This window comes from Mobula birostris, chromosome 14, assembly GCF_030028105.1.
Source record: "Mobula birostris isolate sMobBir1 chromosome 14, sMobBir1.hap1, whole genome shotgun sequence".
NCBI classification, from domain to species: Eukaryota; Metazoa; Chordata; class Chondrichthyes; order Myliobatiformes; family Myliobatidae; genus Mobula; species Mobula birostris.
In genome coordinates, this window is record NC_092383.1 from 29,075,551 (window position 1) to 29,095,372 (window position 19,822).

Genomic DNA, 19,822 nt, shown 5'->3' on the forward strand with positions numbered 1-19,822 from the left:
ACAGGAGCATATTAAGAACATAAGCAAACAGTGTTCGACGAAGTTCAAAGGAGACACAAGTGACTGAAAGCATCCAGCCAGGCCTTAGATCTTCCACCTTGAATAGTTCCCAGAGTTTTATTGTTCCAATATCCAATTCGTCCATCTTTGCCATGGCCCCAGAGAAGCAATAATAAAACTAAAATGCGAAACAATATTGCACTTTTATTGCACTGTGGTCTGGAATTTGTGCCTGAAGAACTGAGAACAGCCATTTTCCCTACTCCTCCCTCTGCACCCCAAGGGAAATTATAAACCATTAAGTCAAAATACGCTTCCATTAATTTTCCTCAATTGTTTGAATGCTGCCAAATACTCAGCCAAAACTTACCTGACTCTCAAGTACAGCTTTGCCTCAGAACACAGTCAGAGAATGCAAGTTTTCTATGCTCCTGATAGACCTGGAGAGGGGCAAAACAAGTTGCACCAGGAAGTCTGAGCCATTCTGAGAGGGTATCTACTCTTCTTGTGCTTTGCTCGCACTAATTACCGTTCATTCTTTGGGCATACACTAATAAGACTGACAAGAAATTCCGATGCAAATCGGTGTTGATGATGTTGATGATTTCAACATAAAGATGCACCATTAGTGCAAACTCAATCCAGGAAAATCCAGCCTTGTGTCTCTTCAGGATATTTGGGGAATAACATCAGCAAAGTAACAAATCACTTTTACTACATCATTACACAGAGGAAACGTAGATTTTTATTCTGTTGACTGACTCAGGGTATACTAACTTTCTGCGGCTAAAATACAAATAAGATCCAGCTGTTAACACAATAAAGCATGCGAACATCTGCATTCAGTGAATGCAAGAAAAAAGAAATCTTAGTGAGATACACTGAGCTATCAGCTAGTGTTGCCATATTGCCCTCTGTCCATCTACTACCGTGTACTTAATACTATTCCCCTGAAGCCCTGATGCCTTGGATATTTCCATGATTTCCAGTGAAGCTTCAAATTATATATGATTAACCACAGTCTAAATGAAACCCTAAGGCTCTTTTTGTTTGTCTAAGCTTTTTGTTGCTCCATTATGAAAAAATACAGCAGTTAAAATTTATTTAAAGGCAGCATTATTACATAATTTGTTTTGTAAACACAGATTTACCTGCATTTCGTGATTTGTTTAAGAATGCTTTTGAATGATTAGTAGTAACCATACAGCAATGGTTTAGCTGTCCCTCAGTTTTTATGATAATCTGATTGCAGCATGCATCATTAAGAGATTCATGATGAAGATGGCAGAGTTTTTCAGTTAAAATCGATACTTGTACCCAGCTGGAAGCCCGAGAAGAATTTATTTTTCAAGAGTATGTGGAATTACACTCAGTGGCCATTTCATTAGGTACACCTGTACACCTTCTCATTAATTCAAATATCTAATTAGCCAATCATGTGGCAGCAGCTCAACGCATGCCAGCATAGTCAAGAAGTTCAGTTGTTGTTCAAACCAAGCATCAGGATAGGGATTCACGCGACTTTGACCGTGGAATGATTATTGGTGCCAGACGGGATGGGTTGAGTATCTCAGAGATTGCTGATCTCCTGGAATTTTCATGCACATCAGTCTCTAGAGTTTACAGAGAATGGTGAGAGAAAGAAAATAAAATATCCCGTGACAGCATTTCCTGTGGGCGAAAACGCCTTGCTAATGAGAGACGTCAGAGGAGAATGGCCAGACTAGTTCAAGCAGAGAGGAAGGAGACAGTAACTCAAATAATCACGCATTACCACAGTGGTGGGGCAGAAGAGTGTCCCTGAATGCACAACATGTCGAACCTTGAAAGGGATGGGCTACAGCAACAGAAGACCACACTGGGGTTCCACTCTTGCACCTAATAAAATAGCCACCGAGTGTCTTTGCTCTGTACTGTTAACATGGAAGCAAGAGAGTAGGCTCCTCAGGCCTGTGCAACAAATGATCTGGACCTTGGCTTTGTCAGATCTGTAGCATATTCTTTAGAGCTACCAATGATATTGGGTACAGGGAAGGTATGGCGATTCCGATCCTGCATTATGACACTAAAATTTACAGCATTAGTCCTATGCACCGGATCTGCCCATTACATTCACTCTATGTGGTAAACCTGGGCATTATATTCTTCATTACTGCAGGAACTTGGTCTTTTCACTAAATGGCCAATAAAGCAAATGAATGGAAAATGCTTATACTCAAAAACAGCTACTGAACAAACCTACAGTGTAAGAATAATTGATATCGTGCTCACTCACCGGGTTAAATATAATGTCCATCTGCAAGTAAAGAACTCCCTTTTCTGGTTGTCCCAGCTTTCTGTTCTTCAGTACATATCTAGTCTTGTGACCATTCTTGACCTAGAGTCACAAAGCAGAACATTCTGTGGAGTCGAGACTTAACCATGAAACCTCTCAAGGCCTCCTCAGCCCCAGCAGGAGAATGATCGAGTCATCTGGTTACTGGTCAACTGCACTCTTACACTCAAAGCATTTGAGTAAAGCTGAAACTGCTTTGTGTCAATGTCGAATTATGATTACAAGGATGGTAAGAAGGCTCTAACTGACCACTTCCTCCAAAATCCACTCTACTTTGTTTCAGGCGCTCAAGCTGTATTAACATTATAATTATTGAAAAGGGACTCACACAGCTTAACAACTACACCTCCAAGAGGACGGCAACCTTGTCGTAGGTTTGAAGGGTTATGTGCCTCAATGACCCGGAGACCTATTTTGGCTGGAGTCAGGGCCTTATGCTTTGGCTCTTGGTAGGGTCACCCTTTCCAAACAGGTCAAAAGTCAGAGGTCAGGCTCAGAGTGGTCCACCAGTCCTCCAGGTTCAGGGTTTCAGCTCAGGGCTACCAATCCTGACTGGTTAAAACATAATTGTTACAGAAAGAGCAATGCAGCATATGGAGAGCATTCATTGCTGTCCTAAACACCAGTGGCAGTAGCTAACTAACAATTATAGCCATGTACAGAGATGGGAAATGAAACTATAAAACCTTGGCAAAGGAGATCCTGAAACTTAATCCACTATGTGCCTGCAACCCTCAAACAATAGAACCTGAAGTTTTCTCTGGGTTTATTGCATCAGTGGGAAAGTCCAGTAGCAGGAATTCCAATGTACTTCCTCATATGTTTAGTCTTACTGACCGTACGTTAACATCACATTTCATCTGCAAATGTGATTAGATCCTGCACCCCCATCTTCCTAACATAAGGTTCCTTTCTTTAAATTTATAACTACTGTTGATTTGTTGACCACCGAAAAAGGAATATTGTCAACTGAGAGAAAGACAGATGCTCACTCTTTAGAAATGTTTAGCATGTACCTAATCCAAGGGGATGTATTTTCTTGTTCTGATTTTACAGTTGTTAAATTGTGTTGACTATTGCCTCGTAAATGCAACCTTGTTAGAAACTTCTCAAGATAATAAATCCCCAGGGTCTCATTATAGTCAATAGAGTGGCTTAAATGATTGATAGGGTGGTTCTCTCATGTTACAAACTCATAGCAACCACCAATATAATTTGAACATATTTAGCCTTTCCAGGTAATTGTAATAGCAAGGTTTGATTGCTTGCTGGCAGTTTATAATGAGCTTAGTCTAGTCTATTTATTCTACATTCTATCACAAATATCTATGTACTGAAATTCCACAAGTGCAATTTCATAACATGGTCCAAACACCATCTCTAGAGCAACTCTCTCGCTGTAGGCAGACAGGACCAGTACACTTTCCGTTCAATATTCAAGCATGGTCCTTCCTCTCTCCCTCCCACCGCCACCAATGTGACGCTACAATAAATGTAAGTCCAGCAGGTTTTGTTCCGACCAGTCAGAATAAAGGCCATTTCTAATCTTGTCCTAAAATGATTAGGTGGCAGTAACTCACTCCACAGGAAAGAATACATTTAATCTTAACAGCTCATCTGTAGCATGTCAAGCCCAATGGTTCTGACACAGCTTCAGTTCCCCTTGCATTACATTGTCATCGAGACATAATACAGTTTGTCCGGAGTGAGCAAGATATGCGGCTGATACCTCTAGATGAACACACACAAAATGTGGAGGAACTCAGCAAGTCAGACACCATCTATGGAGGGGAATAAGCAGTCTACATTTTAGGCTGAGACTCTTCATCGGGTCTGGAAAGGAAGGGGGCAGAAGCCAGGATAAAATGATGGGAGAGGGGAAGCAGTACAAGCTAGCAGGGAGATAGGTGAGGCCAGGTAAGGGAGAAGGTGCGTGGTTTGGGGGGGGGGAATGAAGTAAGAAGCTGGGAGGGGATAGGTAGAGGAGATAAGGGGCTGAAGAAGAAGGAATCTGATAGGAGAATAAGATAGGTGCTAATATGTTTGAAATATTATTGAATTTGTTCATAGGATGTCATGCTGAGACAGTGAGAATCAAGGACTAATATGCAGACCAAACTGCAGCTGTAAACTATCACCATGAGTGCACTCAATACACTAACAGAAAAGTTAGAAATTACAGATCAAAAAGTCAAGTTCCTACATTTCATTTTTAAACTCTACTACAGTTCAGCAGTTCTTTGACAAGACCAACAGGAGCCTTACCCATTTCTATAAGGGAAATAAAAATGATATGCTGACAACACCTAGCAGGTCAGGCAGAATCTGTGCAGAGAGAAACAGCGTCAATCATCAGCACATGATGACCTGAAAGACTAGAAGTTTCATTCTCCACAGATGCTGCCTGAAATGCTGAGTATTTCTTATTCATTGCAGATTCCAGGCTTCAGCCTCATGACTCTTCTGACACCACACAGATGATGAAGGGTTTAATACTAGAAATAAACTGGCCTTTGCAAACAAAATTCACAGTGGTTATAGGCATCGAGTGCTTACAGAGAGCAAAGGTATTGCTACTTTGCCGAGGAAGTCTGGTGGTTTGTCCCCATCTTCATCGTAGACCGTAACTTCCAGGACATCGTGGATATCCCTAATATTACTGCAGGGAAGAACAAAAGGAGACAATTATTAAATATGTTGCACTGTGTTGAATTCTGATGTTTTAATCGAAGGTTCTTTCAGAAGTCAGGAAAGAGGCACAAAATCTGTTGCTTCACAATTGTTTTATTAAGTGTTAATTGACCAAAGAAAATTAAAAAACAGACAGTGATAGAGGTCTACTAAATGAAGGAAGAAAGAAGCAGAAAGAGAGAAAGATGGTGTAGCCTCATGTTCAGCTCTTTTAATACTCCATGGATAAGAAACGTTCCTTTCAAATTTGTAGATAAGAGTTAACCAATCAGAAAGCCACTATTCAAATAGTGCAGCACCAGAGAAACTCCCAAAACTTTCCAGAATAACACAAATATAACCAATAGGGGACATACAGTACTGAATAATTGCATATAAATTCTGTAGTCACTAGGCAACACACTAAACAATTACATATATATATATATATAAAGTTAAATAATATACAAGCAATTAATTGTGAAGCTGCAAAGAAAATAATAATTAAACAATCTAATCCAATAAATCTCAAGCACAGCAGGAGACATTAACAGCCATCCTCAGCTAGAAATGCCTCGTGCACAATTTATCTCAGCTTTTTACTACAATCCTCATCAGCATACTAGCCAGCTTCTGGCTAATTCAATTCACATGATATAAAGAAACAGCTGTGAACTCTGCATATAACAAAGGTTAAGAGACTAGACAAGATCTTGCTGCTGCTGAACTAGTTGTAGCAGCACAGTTGCAGAGTTATTAGAACTACTGCCTCACAATACCAGAGACTCTATTCAATTCTGACTGACCTCTGTGCATAGTTTGCCCTTTCTCCCCGTGACTGCATGAGTTTCCTTCTGCCACTCTGGTTTCCTCCCACATTCCGAAGACATGCAGGCTCGTTGGCTAAACTGCCCCTACATATTGCTCCCTCTGAGTTGATGGAACGTAGAGTGAATGGCATGAATGCAAATGGATGGTTGCCAACTGTTGCAGACATCGTAGGCTGAAGGGCCAATTTACCTGCTATATTTGTGAGTAACTATATGACTCTAGGCAATGGTGTTCTAGCCCAATTCCCACACTGGCATTCACTTGACACTCTGAAATATTGATCAAGTCTGTAATGGTCAGACAAGAGAAGACAAATGTATTCTAGTTACTATTCATTTAATTCTCAACAATTAACAAAATGATAAAGGGTGTTGTTGAGCAACACATATTCTCTAGAAACCTGTTCACCAATGCCTATTCTGGGCTTTGTTATGATCACTTTGCTTTAAACCTTATCATAGCCTTGGACCAGAATTCCAGAGCTGAAATAGAAGCAATGACCTTTGACCTCAGTGCAGCACTTAGCTGACATCAAGACACCCTGGTAAAACTGAAGTCAGTGATCATCAAAGGAATAAAATGCTCCAAACACTAGGACTGTAGCTAGCAGAAAGGAAGATGACTGTGTTTATCAGTGGTCAATCATTCCAAATCCATGAATTAATGCTGGAATTCCTCAGGTGTTAACCCATCTCTGACCACATTAATCTACATTATCAATTACAATGGACAGCACATTTGTTCTAATGTGTTGCTTCTTCGGAATTGTTTTGTAGTTATGCAACACTGCTTGAAGCTGAACACAAATATACACTGTAATTTCAGACTACTTGTATCACATAGGAAGTTGAAGAAACAAGCAAATAACTTTTATGAAATACGATGTGTTTAATTGCTTAACAATTGCTTTGTAATAGTTCAGCTAAGTTAAAAATGTTTTGTTGATTATTTTTACTTATACTCAGTTTCTGAGGCTTCTCCCCTAAGTGTCCAACAATAATCAGCCTTCATTGATGAATTCCAATTGTCCTGATACCTTTTCTCCAAGACCACAAAGTCCTGATGAAACCTTTCACATGGTCATCAGTGACTTGCAGGGAAGAAATCTAAGTGGGAATGAAGAAAATGAATCTTTATTGGTATGTTGCACTTCGTAGTTTTGTATACTTGAAGCATGTTGTCAAACAGATGCACATGGTTTAGTGTTCTGTAGTTGGCAAGAAATGTTTCTACAACATTCTTGAATGCCTTCCATGCGATTTTCTCCGGTCCCACTGGAAGTTCTTCAAATTACCTGTCATTGATAATCAGTTTGATTTGTGGACCAACAAAAATGCTTCTCCTTAATCTTGGCATCTGTGACACTGGGAAACATCTGTCTCAAATATCAAAATGCTTCTCGGAAATTTTTGTGCCTGGTGATAGCAAATTTCACTCTGGCAGACTCAGACCTAGTAATTCTGCTTTTGCCTTTAACAAACCAAAATCTCTGACCAGGTCATTTAACTCAGATTGAGTTATCAGATGAGGCTCACTCAATAAGAAGGGTTCAAAATCTTTGTCTGTATCGATGTCAGTGTCGTTTTCCATTCTTGCATCACGGCATCTTTATCTGCCTTCTCTGGACTCCATGTCTCTGGTGGCTATCGTCATGCAGCACAGGTCTCATGGCTGATGGGAGATTGCAGTATTCAATGGATTTCTTCTTTTTTATTGGAGAAACCAGGCACACTGGACAGAACGATGTAGCAGTCAGCCATGTGATTCTTCTGTTCTTGCCATATCATAGGGACAATGAATGGCATTGACTTCCGAGCCCCTCTGAGCCAAGCTCTAAGATCTGAGCGCATGTTATGCAATAAATGTGAAGAGCCAGGGCTTTATCTTGGTCACCAATTTTACATGCAAAGTGGAGCTCACAGGCTTTATTAATAAGAAGAGTTATGCTCTGTATTTGAGATTTAAGTACATACCCACAACAAATATAACAGAAAGTAAACAAATGCATAGAACGGTGTGCATGTGAAGCTTTTATATCCTATCTGTCCTGCCACGTAGCATCAACTCTGCCTAAGCATGCTTCTACAAAATAGAAAACTTTTCAGTTTAACCATGGGCAACACTTTAATTGGCTTGAATTATGAATTCAAATAACAACTATAAGCGATTTTAAAAATATGGTGTGTGATAGGGAACTTCATGGTCAGCAGCGCAAAATCCATAAGTTACACCAAAAAGTATTTCAGAAGCAAAATCTGTTGTCGTCCAGTGTTTATTTTTCTTTGTCATAAATGGGGATACTTGTTAATGGCCACATGATGTTTATTTTATACTCAACTCCTGAGATAATTAAATCATTTGTCGCTGAATTGTAAGCATAAACTGTTGAGAAGCTAGAAAAATTCATAAAACACGTACCATACAATAACCATCTCCAACAAGAGAGGGTTTCAATTATTACCCTTAATATTCAATGGCATTACATTACTGAGTTCCCCAACCATCACGTGAGTCTTCTTTGACCAGATACTCAAATGGACCAACCATATAAACAACTTGACTATAAGAGCAGGCTAGACACCAGCTACCCAGCAGAGAATGACTCCCTTCCTAACATCTCTGGGTCTTTCCACCATCGAAAAGTCAGAATGTGATGAGATACTTTCCACATGGCTGGATTAATGCAGTTCCAAGATCAATAAACATGATTTGTGACGTAACAACTAACTTGGTCCTTTCCTATATATAAAACTAGAAATTCATTCCTTCTGCAGGATGTATTACCCACAAACTCACTGCAGTTACTCAGCTAATATAACAGCACTTCCTGCACTTCCTATACCTGTTACCTTTATCATGAGGAAGGATAACGGCTTCACGTGCAGAGGAATCACCGATTACTGCAAGCTAGCTTGACTTAGAAATATATCATTTTGTTGGCATTGAGACTAAATCCTGGAATCCCTAGCCAGTGACACGATGCATGTACCTTCACCAGACAGGACAGGAGTAGTCAAGTCACTTACCTCACTGCTCAAGGGGAAGTAAGAATGAGTAATAAATGCTAGCTTTGCCAGTGATGTCCATTAATAAACAAAACAAAACCTTGATCTTCTCCTGTCATATTGGTCAGAATAATGCTCTAGCAATGATATGGAAGCTAAGGATATGGTTCTAATTGGCTCAGAATTTTTTTTATTATTATAATTACTGATAATTTCTAGATTAAGAAATAAGGATTGCAATTCAAAGGGTTAACACTGCATAATAACTAAATAAACTTATTTGTGCTAGGACATTAAAATATGCAATTTTTATACAGTACTCTAAAAATGAGGTAAAGCCTGTTCATAATCACAATCTTACACCTGATAACAAGAAATTTCTTTCTTTAGCATCAGGAAAACACTCATACACTCAAACATACTCATAGAACTAAAGCAACCTTTCAGTTGTTCTAAAAAACTTACAATGAGAAAACTTTGTTCCATTCAGGATTTAGATTCTTGTAGATGGTATGTGTTTGTAGTCGATCGTTTCCCAGCTCCAGAACACAAAATGGATCACTTTTTCCTATTAAAAAGAATTGAGTATTCATTGATTAAGACAAGAACCAATGGGTCAAATTTTTGAAAGCTGAAGTTCAAAGTAAATTTATTTTCAAAGTACACATATATCACCATATACAACCCTGAGATTCATTTTCTTCTGGGCATTCACAGTACATGCAAGAAATACAATGAAATCAATGTAAGTAAATTAATAAAGCATTTAAAGAGCTTGATAAGGTTCAACACTGACTTACTAGGATGATGCCATAATCAAGAGATTACAATAAACAGGGAAGATTGAAAGCTGAGGAGTGACACAACAGAGGACCAGAAGATTGAGATGTACTACGCAGAAATATGCTTCCGATTGTAGGGAAGTCAAATGTTGGGATCATAACTAGACAAGGATCATGAATAAATCAAATAAAGGATTTATGAAAACTCATTCAAAGAGAGAGGAGAATGTATAACTTATCAATCATTTTCCATTATATTGCACAAATGTGAGTTTGTTTTTCTTTCTTAAACCAATAACTCCTCACTGGAACTGGAGGGATCGAGTTATAATGAGAGACCCAATAGGTTAGGGCTTCTATCCCAGCAGTAAAGAAGGTTGAGACATGACCTTGCATATATTTACAAATCATGGGGAGTTTTGATAAGGTCTGTCTTTTCTCCAAGGTAGGAGAGTATAAAGGGTAGGCAGTAGTTTAAGGTGAGAGGGGAATGATTTGTAGGTAATCTGAGAAGCAGGTTTTTCCTCAGAGAGTGGTGGGTATTATGGAACGAGAGAACTATATACATTTAAAAGACAAGTTCATGGATAGGAAAGGTTTAGAGGGATTTGAGCCAAATGCAAGCATATTTAGACTAGCTTCAGGAAGACACCTGGGTCAGAAGGACAAGCTGGGCTATAAGGCTTAATTTTCATGCTAATTCCCTGACCTTGGCTGACTTGTGTCTCACACATCCGTTACATACACTCACACGATATTATACATAGACATACACAGAACCAAAACGTTCCTCAATGTTACAAGCACAAGAACATCTGCAGATGTTGGAAATCCAAAGCAATGCACACAAAATGCTGGAGGAACTCAGCAGGGCCGAGATGTCGACTGTTTACTCTTTTGCATGATGCTGCCTGACCTGCCGAGATCCTCCAGCATTCTGTGTGCATTGTTGTTCAGTGTTCATCCTTTTTTAACTTCAGTGGGAGATTGATGGAATATGATGGAAGCTGCTAGAAATTCTATTCTCAGCTGTTTACACTTTTTTTACAGAAAGACTCACAAACTTCTCCACATTCACTGTATCTGTGTACCTATACACACACAGCCTTTCACTGTATATCTAGTATTTTAACAAAGATTACTAATAAAAAACGGCAATAAAATAACATAAGAAAAATCCTTTCAGAAAACATTTCATTTGTGCATATTTTTGATTGATTAACAAAATTGCCTTTTTGAAAACTGATTTTGCAAAGTCTGATGGTTAGAGGAAGCTAACGGCACTTTCAAAGCTATAGAGTAATGTTAAGTGCAGTAATTTTATATGATACTATATCCCGGTGTTAGTCTCCTTTGGCTTTGCATCAAAGCATTAGGAACAGAGTGGCCAGACAAGGTTAAAGGGCATTTCCTAGAAGCTCTTGTGAATCTGACTACACTGTAAGTCACAAAGACACAAAATTTTTTTGCATGCACCATCTTATGAGGTAATGAATCATGTACCACTTATTGTTCTTTGTTTATGAACGGGTTCACACACTCCATTAGCAGGCAGTGCCAACTTTATTACTTTAGTGTCATGATTTATATTGCAGCTCAAAGAGTTATCACCAATAGAATTCTTCCATACCTTGTTTAAGTACTGACTAATGGGGATCATGTGCTGTGAAGGAGCACAAACAATAACATTTACCTCAGCCTGCATCGTTTGTTCCAACTGAAACATGTGTTATTTATTAAAGAGATAAAAATATGGATGACAAATTAGAACTAATTAAAAGGTATCTTGTTTAAGGGTGAAGATTGCTTACTGGTGCAAACCATCCTGATATTCACACTTTAATATTTACGAGGTGCACATCGCAATTCCTCCAAATGAATTACTACTTTAGTGGCCAGGATTTTTTCTCAAGAGGGGCCTGTGGCCTATATTCACCACTGTTCTGAAGTTGCCGGCTCTGGACCCAGAAGGTTGATCATTATAGGATTGAGTTGCCTGACCCCACGTTGCAGCTGGACCTCAAGCAACACAACTGGGACACAGCAAACCTTCAACAGACTTGCGAGCCTTTGACAGGCACCTAAGCCATACCCCCTGCTTAGTCAATTGTCAAAGCTGTCAAGGCTTACCAATGTTCTGAAGACATCATTCGGAGACATTTAAATACAACTTAAACTGGAATTATTAAAATATTTTCAATCCTGATTTCTAATGTTGCCTGTATGGAGTTTGCATGTTCTCCTTGGGACGGAGGGGTTTTCTTTGCAGTGCTCTGGATTCTTCCCACATTCCAAAAATATGCCAGTTGGTAGGTGTTGTAAATTGTCCCTAGTTTATGTGGATTGTAAACCTACGGAGTGCTACAGGAATATAGGGAGAATAAAATGGCATTAGTATAGGAATAGTGTAAGTGTTTAGTTGCTGGTTGGTGTGAATTTGGTGGCATTAAGAATTTATGAACTATAGTATTAAAGTAAACTCTACTAATTAAAAAGAATTCTTCCCTACAGCCCTACAGTGCAGATCTAAATGAATGGCTTCAAGTTTCCTGTGCCAGGCTAACCCTGTGAAGACTCCAACAGCAGTTTACCCAATGCTCCATCATTGAAAAGTTCCCACAACCAGTGATCTCAGTTTCAAGGACTCTTTATCTCATTATCTCATGTTCTCCTTATTTATTGTTAATTATTTATATTTGCATAGTTTGTTGTCTTCTGCACTCTGGTTGATCCTTCTTTGATCCTGTTAGAGTCTCCATTCTATAGATTTGTTGAGTACACCCACAAGAAAATTAATCTCAGGGCTGTATATGGTGATATATATGTAATATGATAATAAAATCTACTTTGAACTTTGGAGATGCTGGTAATCTCAGCAGAGTGCCACTGCAAAACAACTAAACGAGTTTAAAAGGTGTGTCTTCCTGTCTCTCTGTGTCCATGAACACACTCACAAGAATACCAAAGACAGTTTCTGCCTTGCTGTTATATGGTGAACTGTCTCTCAATCTGCCTTGTCATGGTCTTTGCCCCTTATTTGTTACCTGAACAGCACTTTTCTTGATCTGTTACACTATATTCTGCATCCTGTTATTGCTTTTCCCTTTCTACTACCTTGATGCACATACGTTTGCAAATATCTGTATGAATAGCAAGCGGAACAAAGTTTTTCAATGTATCTTAGTACAACCAATTTCAATTCCAAAGAGAGCTGTATTCGTACTTGTCAGATACTCATAGGCACTGGGAACAAAGGACATTCATATCGGGAGAGGGTCAGATCTTTTGAGAGATCAATCATCCTGTTGGCCTATAAACTCAGTGGACACTTTATTAGGTACATCTATACACCTGCTCAATGCATAAAAGCATGCAGGCATGGTCAAAAGGTTCAGACTGAACATCAGAAAGGGGAAGAAATATGGTCTGAGTGACTTTAAGCGTGGACTGATTGTTGGTACCAGGCGGAGTGGTTTCAGAAACTGCTAACCTCCTGGGATTTTCATACAGGGAACGGTGTGAAAAGCAAAGAAATATCCAGTGAGCAGCAGTTCTGTGGGCGAAAACACCTTGTTAACGAAAGAGGTCAGGAGCAAATGGCCAGCCTGGTTCAAGCTGACAGGAAGGTGACAGTACCTCAGATAACCGTACGTTACAGCAAGGGCAAATATGAACGCACAACACGTTGAACCTTGAAGTGGATAGGCTGCAGCAGCAGAAGGCCACAAACATCCACTCAGTGGCCACTTTATTAGGTACAGGAGGCACCTAATAAAACAGCTGATCACTGAAAACATAGGAAAAAACCTCAAAGAGAGAAATAAGACACTGGACTCAAACAGTCTGTGCTGGTTCTTGTTCTGTACACAATCTACTTTGCTCTTCAGCGCTCCTTTCATTCTCTTTCAGGAAATTCCCCTCCCTTCTATAATGAATTTATTCTCCTTCACCATGACCACTGATCCAAATGGTGCTGATGCATTCTGTAGCAAACTCATAATATCCTTTTTAATTCAGACTGTCAGCTTTATTGCAAGTGGACAGGCTGACAGTCAAATTATATCACTAAATATTTACTTACTTTCCTAAATAGAGAACACACCACTTAAGACAAAAATTAAATGATGTCCCAAATATAATCAGATTTATTACAAAACTCCAGGTGGCTTCAGTCAGAGAACTGGTGTTGTACTGCTCTGGCTATAGAACTGAAAAGACTTGTTATGAAGAAAATACATCTGACATGCAGGCAAGACAGCAGCTTGATGTGTAACTGGATACAGGGCATCTATCATGGTCACCGCAGACATCGTCAGCTTCCAAATCAAGCCTCTAAATTGAAAAGAATTATGACAGCAGAAGGGCAGGTGAATAAATTCGACCTCCTCCCACAGATCACTGCCAGGCAATTAAGCTGCGGTGTATTGGAGTGAAATATCACAGTGCTTCTAATCTTTATTTAGAGCAGCGTCATTAATACAGCTCATTTCTTAGACAAAGTAAATGCTCTGTGGATTTATTCGCAATAATGCATTACTCATCCAGTTGTTAAGGTGGAGATTATATAAACTGATCAGAAGTAATCATGTGTGGTCCTAGTTCAGGCTCACAAAGGCACGCTTTAGGCAAAGGGGATTTCTACATCGAACAACTATCCCAATATTTAATGAGAATACTAAGTATCCATTCATAAAATAGAAAATTCTATATGGTTAAATAATCTTCTGTTACGTTAGGGGTGTCGCGGCAGCATAGTGGTCAGCGCAACATCTTACAGTACCAGGGATCGGGGTTCAATTCTCACTGCGGCCTGTAAGGAGCTTGCATGTTCTCCCTGTGACCACGTGGGTTTCCTCCGGGTGCTCCGGTTTCCTCCCACAGTCCAAAGATGTACCCGTTGGTAGGTTAATGGGTCATTGCAAATTATTCCATGATTAGGTTACAATTAAATTCGGGGATGGGCGGGTGGTGCAGCTCGAAGGACTAGAAGGACTATGCACGTTGAAATAAATAAATAAATAGAATGCCTGCTGAATTGCTGATAGGAAATCCACATTTATAAGCATAAATCCGAGACTCCAACTGCAACTCCAAAGAATTTAGCTTATATAGCACCTATTACTTACTTTTTGGCCCAAACCAAAGCGTTTCACAGATGATGAAACACTTTACAATTGTTGTCACTACAGCTGCTAATTTGTGCACAGCAAGATCCTACAAACAACAATGCAGCAACATCCAGATGACCTGTTCTTGACAATGCAAGATAACACTAAACAGGACAACAGAGATCATATTCCTGTGGGCTTCACTGCCCACTCCCAAGTAAATGAGACTACAGTAAAATGGCAATCAGAGAGCAAAAACTGCAGCTTCTGCAAATCTTAAAAAAAAAGCTGCTGAATCTCTGTGGTATTCTCGGCTTTCGTCTCAGTTAACCTCAGCATCTTTACAACAGCACACATGCACTGTTGCACTGAACTGTCAACCCTGGATACTTCTATGCAAGGATATGGATTGAGACTTGAATGCACAGCCTATTTCACCATCTGAGCCACAGTGGAGTCTGCAGGTGGGAGCTGCAATGATGGATGTTTGTATGACGGGTTAAACCACAGCTTTGTTAGCTCTTTCAGCTGAGTTTAAAAGATCTTACTGCACCACCTTGAAGACCAGCGAGGGAGTTCTCAAAGCTATCTCAGCCAATATTTAATTCTCAAGCAACTTCAGTAGAAAGGCAGTTTTATATTAGTGGAGTCTTGCTGTGTTTTGGCTACCAACTTCACCATGTTGCAATAGTGAAAACAATGAAGACTACTTCATTGGCTGTAAAGTGCTAAGAGATATCCTGAAGTCATAGAAGTTGATGTATAAGAAAACCATCATTTATTGCAGGCATCAGTAAGAAAACTATTGCTAATTCAACACTAGGAGGCACTGTCCTAAGGCAAAGCCATGAAGTGTTGTCACAGATAAACATACATCCTCAAATTTCCTCATAAAAGATTACTTTTCTTCAGTGCAATTAAGCTTAAGGTCTTAATTAAATTGACAGGGTTAATGGTGAAATAGAGTCATAGAAAAGTACAGTTCAGAAACAGGCCATGCAGCCCATCTAGTCTGTGCCAAACCACATTGACCCTCACAGGGACCATAGGCCCGCATAACTTTCCCATTCTTGTACCTATGTAAACTTCTCTTAAACATTGAAGTCACGTTCAGATGCGCCACTTGCACTGGCAGCTTGTTCCAAGCTCTCACGACCCCCTAAGTGAAGAAGTTTCCCTTCATGTTCCCTTTAAACTTTCTGCCTTTCACACTTAACCCATGACCTCTAGCTGTAGTCCCATCCAACCTCAGTGGAAAGAAACCTGCTTTCATGATCCTACCTATACCACTCATAGTCTTGTATACCTCTATCAAATCAAATGTTTTCACTAGTGGGAGAATCATGAACAAGGGGACATATACAGTAGTTAAAAAGGGGCTGTTCATTTAAAGTCAACGTGCACAAAAATTTCTTCTCACAGGGGTAATGACTTCCTGGTACACTCGTCTCGTGAGCACGGTTCAGGCAAGATCACCAAATATGTTTATGGTGGAGATAGATAAATGTTTGAAAGGTGAAGAAGTTGAGGGCAATGGGGAACAGGTGCAGGAGGGGACTCGAGGCCAGCATGGATCAGCCATGATCATACAGAATAGTAGGGCAAGCTTAAGGGGCTGAGTAACCTACTCCTGCTCCTATCTGCTTGTGTTCTTGATGAAACGTAATGGAGCATAGATAAGAAGGGCGCTGACATAACCAGAAGTAGCGGTTCAAAGTGTTGCAGGCGAAGAATGCTAGAGCTAATAACACTCAAGTTGACCTGGACATTAGTGCTAGGGTTGTTGATCCAAAATTCTACCGGGTTACACTTGCTTACAATGCAAGGAAAATTAAGTGAGGACACTAGAACTGCTAACCAGGCAAGCACCTGAAGAGTGAACCTAATGATAGAAAGCTACCAAGGGACTGAGAGGTACTTAGGATGAAAAGTTCACAAAATAATACCTGCAAAATCGGCAGCCGGTAGGTTACAGGCTTTGATCACCTGAACTTGAAGAAAGCCAATGTCACTCATTTCCTGGAAAGTCTTTCGCAGACTCTAGGGTTAAAATTAAAATGAGAACACTCACTAAATTCAAAAGATGTGTATCTTAGGTGGTTGATGGTTGGGTTCAGTTATTCTTCGATCTTGGCAATTTACTCACAATGCGAGGAGATATCATTAGTGCGCCGTTGATTGTGGTGTGTCCTCCAAGTATACTTTTATATACTTTTCAATCAGCTGATTGGATGTCATTTTAGAAACTCAGTTGTGATGCGTGGAGGAAATCCTGTCACTGATTGGCTGTGTGGTAAACTTCGTGCATTGCGGACTAGAATTTTGCCCATGTCAGTTCATAAATAGGATCGAGGTCTACATGCTTGTTTACAGAATTGTTCACGGAAAACCATGCTTCTAGAAATTCTCTTGCATGATGCATGTTCACTTGCGTAATGATGAAATGTTTGGAAGTAAATTGCCAAGACTGGAGAAAACTCAACCCAATCACTCACCAAATTGCACAGAGAGCAAATCACCAGCTCATCACTTACATTATGCATTACTCTGGTATAAGCTATATCGATAATTTGTTGCATATTTTCACATGACACCAGAAACCATTGATATCAATGATACCTCTCAGAGCAGTTTGTTTAATCTCATTCACCACTTATATGTGGTGGCCGCTTTATTAGGTACACCTGTCCATTAGTGCAAATATCTCATCAGCCAATCAGGTAGCAGCAATTCAATGCATCAAAGTATGCTGATATGGTCAAGACCAAAGATTAGAATGGGGAAGAAATGTGAACTAAATGGCGCGGTCTGTGGAATGATTGTTGGTGCCAGATGGGGTGGCTTGAGTATCTCGGAAATGGCTGCTCTCCTGAGATTTTCACACACAACAATCTCCAGAGTTTACAGAGAATGGTGCGAAAAACAAAAAAAAATAAATCTAGTGAGCAGCAGTTCTGTGGGCAAAAATGGGTTGTTAATGAGAGAGGTCAGAGGAAAATGGCCAGGCTGACTCAAGCTGTCAGGATGGTGACAGTAACTTAAATAACTGCGCATTACTACACTGGTATGCAGAAGAGCATCTCAGAATGCACAACAGGTCGAACCTTGAAGTGGATGGCCAAGGCCCACGGCCAGGGTACAAGAATTGCCTAATGAAGCGGCCACTGAATGCATTTGCCTGTAATCAATTATCTCATGTACACCCATTAACTACCACACAATGACCTACGAGAGGAGTAGCTCGTACCAGACAATGAACCCAACTACCAGTAGGTAATCAGAACATGGGAGGAAGCTGAAACATCCCAGGGAAACCCATGCAGCCGCAGACTCCACTTTAGGTCAAAATTAACTCAGGTCACAAGAGTTGTGACACAGATGCATTACCTGCAGCACCACTGTGCTACAACACGTGTTTCCCTACAAATTCTCCCAATCTCTTACTGTAACTTTAATGGAGTTTAGAGCAAGCGAAGGCCTGAGGAAACAATTAGCCAGTGTTATGGTCCTCAGAACAGTATCACCGACCTCTCTCGTGCCATACATGCTCAGTGGAGTCAAGATCACTGGGCTTAAAATATGGTAGATATGTTCCATTTGCGTTACTGACAAAGACTAGTGTCATCCCCAAGGTTTCCAAAAACTTTATGATATGAACATGAGCTTTTTTTTAAAAAAAAACACGTTCATAATTGCTCTGTTGGCCTTAAATGAATTTATTCTCTGGAAAATAAGCTTCAAGTATTCCTTCAACAAACTTATGGTGAGCTAACTTTACATTTGGTTTGAAAGCATGATTAGAATGAAAGCATACTCATAGAAGTGGCCCAAAATGGACAGCTTTTTTAACCCATTTCAAACTGTCCCATTACTTACATATCTCTGAAATATCTGCTGTCTCTCAGTCGGATCGTTCAACAGGCTGACACAGGGGTCAGAGATGGAGACTCCACTGCAAGCTGCAAATGTGATCTGTAAAACCACTGATCCTTGTCCATTCTCCAACGTGAGCTCCAAGTGGCTTTTCTGTTCCTTAGATAACGTCAAAAGGTCAACCCTGCATCTGAAATATGTGATCAGAACATAAACATCTAATAAACTGTTAGAAAGTTCAACATTTCACAGTAGAATATTGATATAATCCAATTATAAATCTAGGTTATGGAGTCATAATCATAGTCAGTACTGCAGCTCAGAAACAAGCCATTAGGCCCATCTAGTCTGTGCTGAACCTAGTCCCATTGAGCCACACCTAGACCAGAGCCTTCCATACTCCATACTCCATGTACTTATCCAAACTTCTCTTAACGTTGCAATCGATCCTGCACCCACCACTTCCACCAGCAGCTCATTACACAATCACACCACCCCCTTAGTGACGAAGCTCCCCCTCAAGTTCCCCTTAAATATTTCATCTAAGGGACCACTGGTTCTAGTCTCACCCAACCACAGTGAAAAAAGCCTGTTTGCATTTACCTTACCTATACCCCTCATTATTGGGTATACTTCATCAAATCTCCCCTTATTCCCAATATGTTCCAGGGAAATAAGTCCTAACATTATTTATCTTTTCCCTATAACTCAAGTACTCAAGTCCCGGCAACATTCTTGTCATGTTTTCTCTACTCTTTCCATCTTATTGATATCCTTCCTGTAGACAGGTGACCAGAACTGCACACAATACTCCAGATCTGGCCTCACCAACATCACATACAACTTCAACATAAAATCTTAACTCCAAGAATCAATATTTTGATTTATAAAGCCATTGCGCCAAAAGCTGTCTTTGTGACCCTATCTACCTGCGATGCCACTTTCAGGGAATTATGGATGGTTCAGTTGGCTCCTGAAGAGTCCAGCAGATCCTTTTGCTCTGCTGGACTCTTCAGGAGCCAACTGTTCACTGTTTAAGTTCTATGCAGAGTTTAAAGTTCAAAGTAAATTTATTATCAAAGTACATGTACGTAACCATGTACAACCCCGAGATTCATTTTCTTCACAGCATACTCAAGAAATCCATAATTGAATAACAACCTTAATAGAATCAATGAAAGACTGCACCAACTTGGGCTGTCACCCAGTGAACAAACA

The 19,822-nt window shown here is 39.9% G+C and overlaps 1 protein-coding gene across 14 annotated transcripts in view; it reads right to left on the reverse strand.

Moving 5' to 3' along the window:
* The window catches only part of LOC140209797 (multiple C2 and transmembrane domain-containing protein 2-like), a 485,848-nt gene that overhangs the window by 168,916 nt on the left and 297,110 nt on the right, over positions 1–19,822 (reverse strand). For all 14 annotated transcript variants that reach the window (XR_011889071.1, XM_072278281.1, XM_072278276.1 and 11 more), the window contains 5 exons: positions 18,608–18,794; positions 16,678–16,771; positions 9,307–9,409; positions 4,892–4,994; positions 2,276–2,377 (listed from right to left, as the gene is read on the reverse strand). Coding sequence is in view for 13 of the 14 variants with exons in the window: in XM_072278281.1 (XP_072134382.1) it covers positions 2,276–2,377; positions 4,892–4,994; positions 9,307–9,409; positions 16,678–16,771; positions 18,608–18,794 (589 nt within the window). In the remaining variant the exon portion in view is untranslated. The remainder of the gene's footprint in view (positions 1–2,275; positions 2,378–4,891; positions 4,995–9,306; positions 9,410–16,677; positions 16,772–18,607; positions 18,795–19,822) is intronic.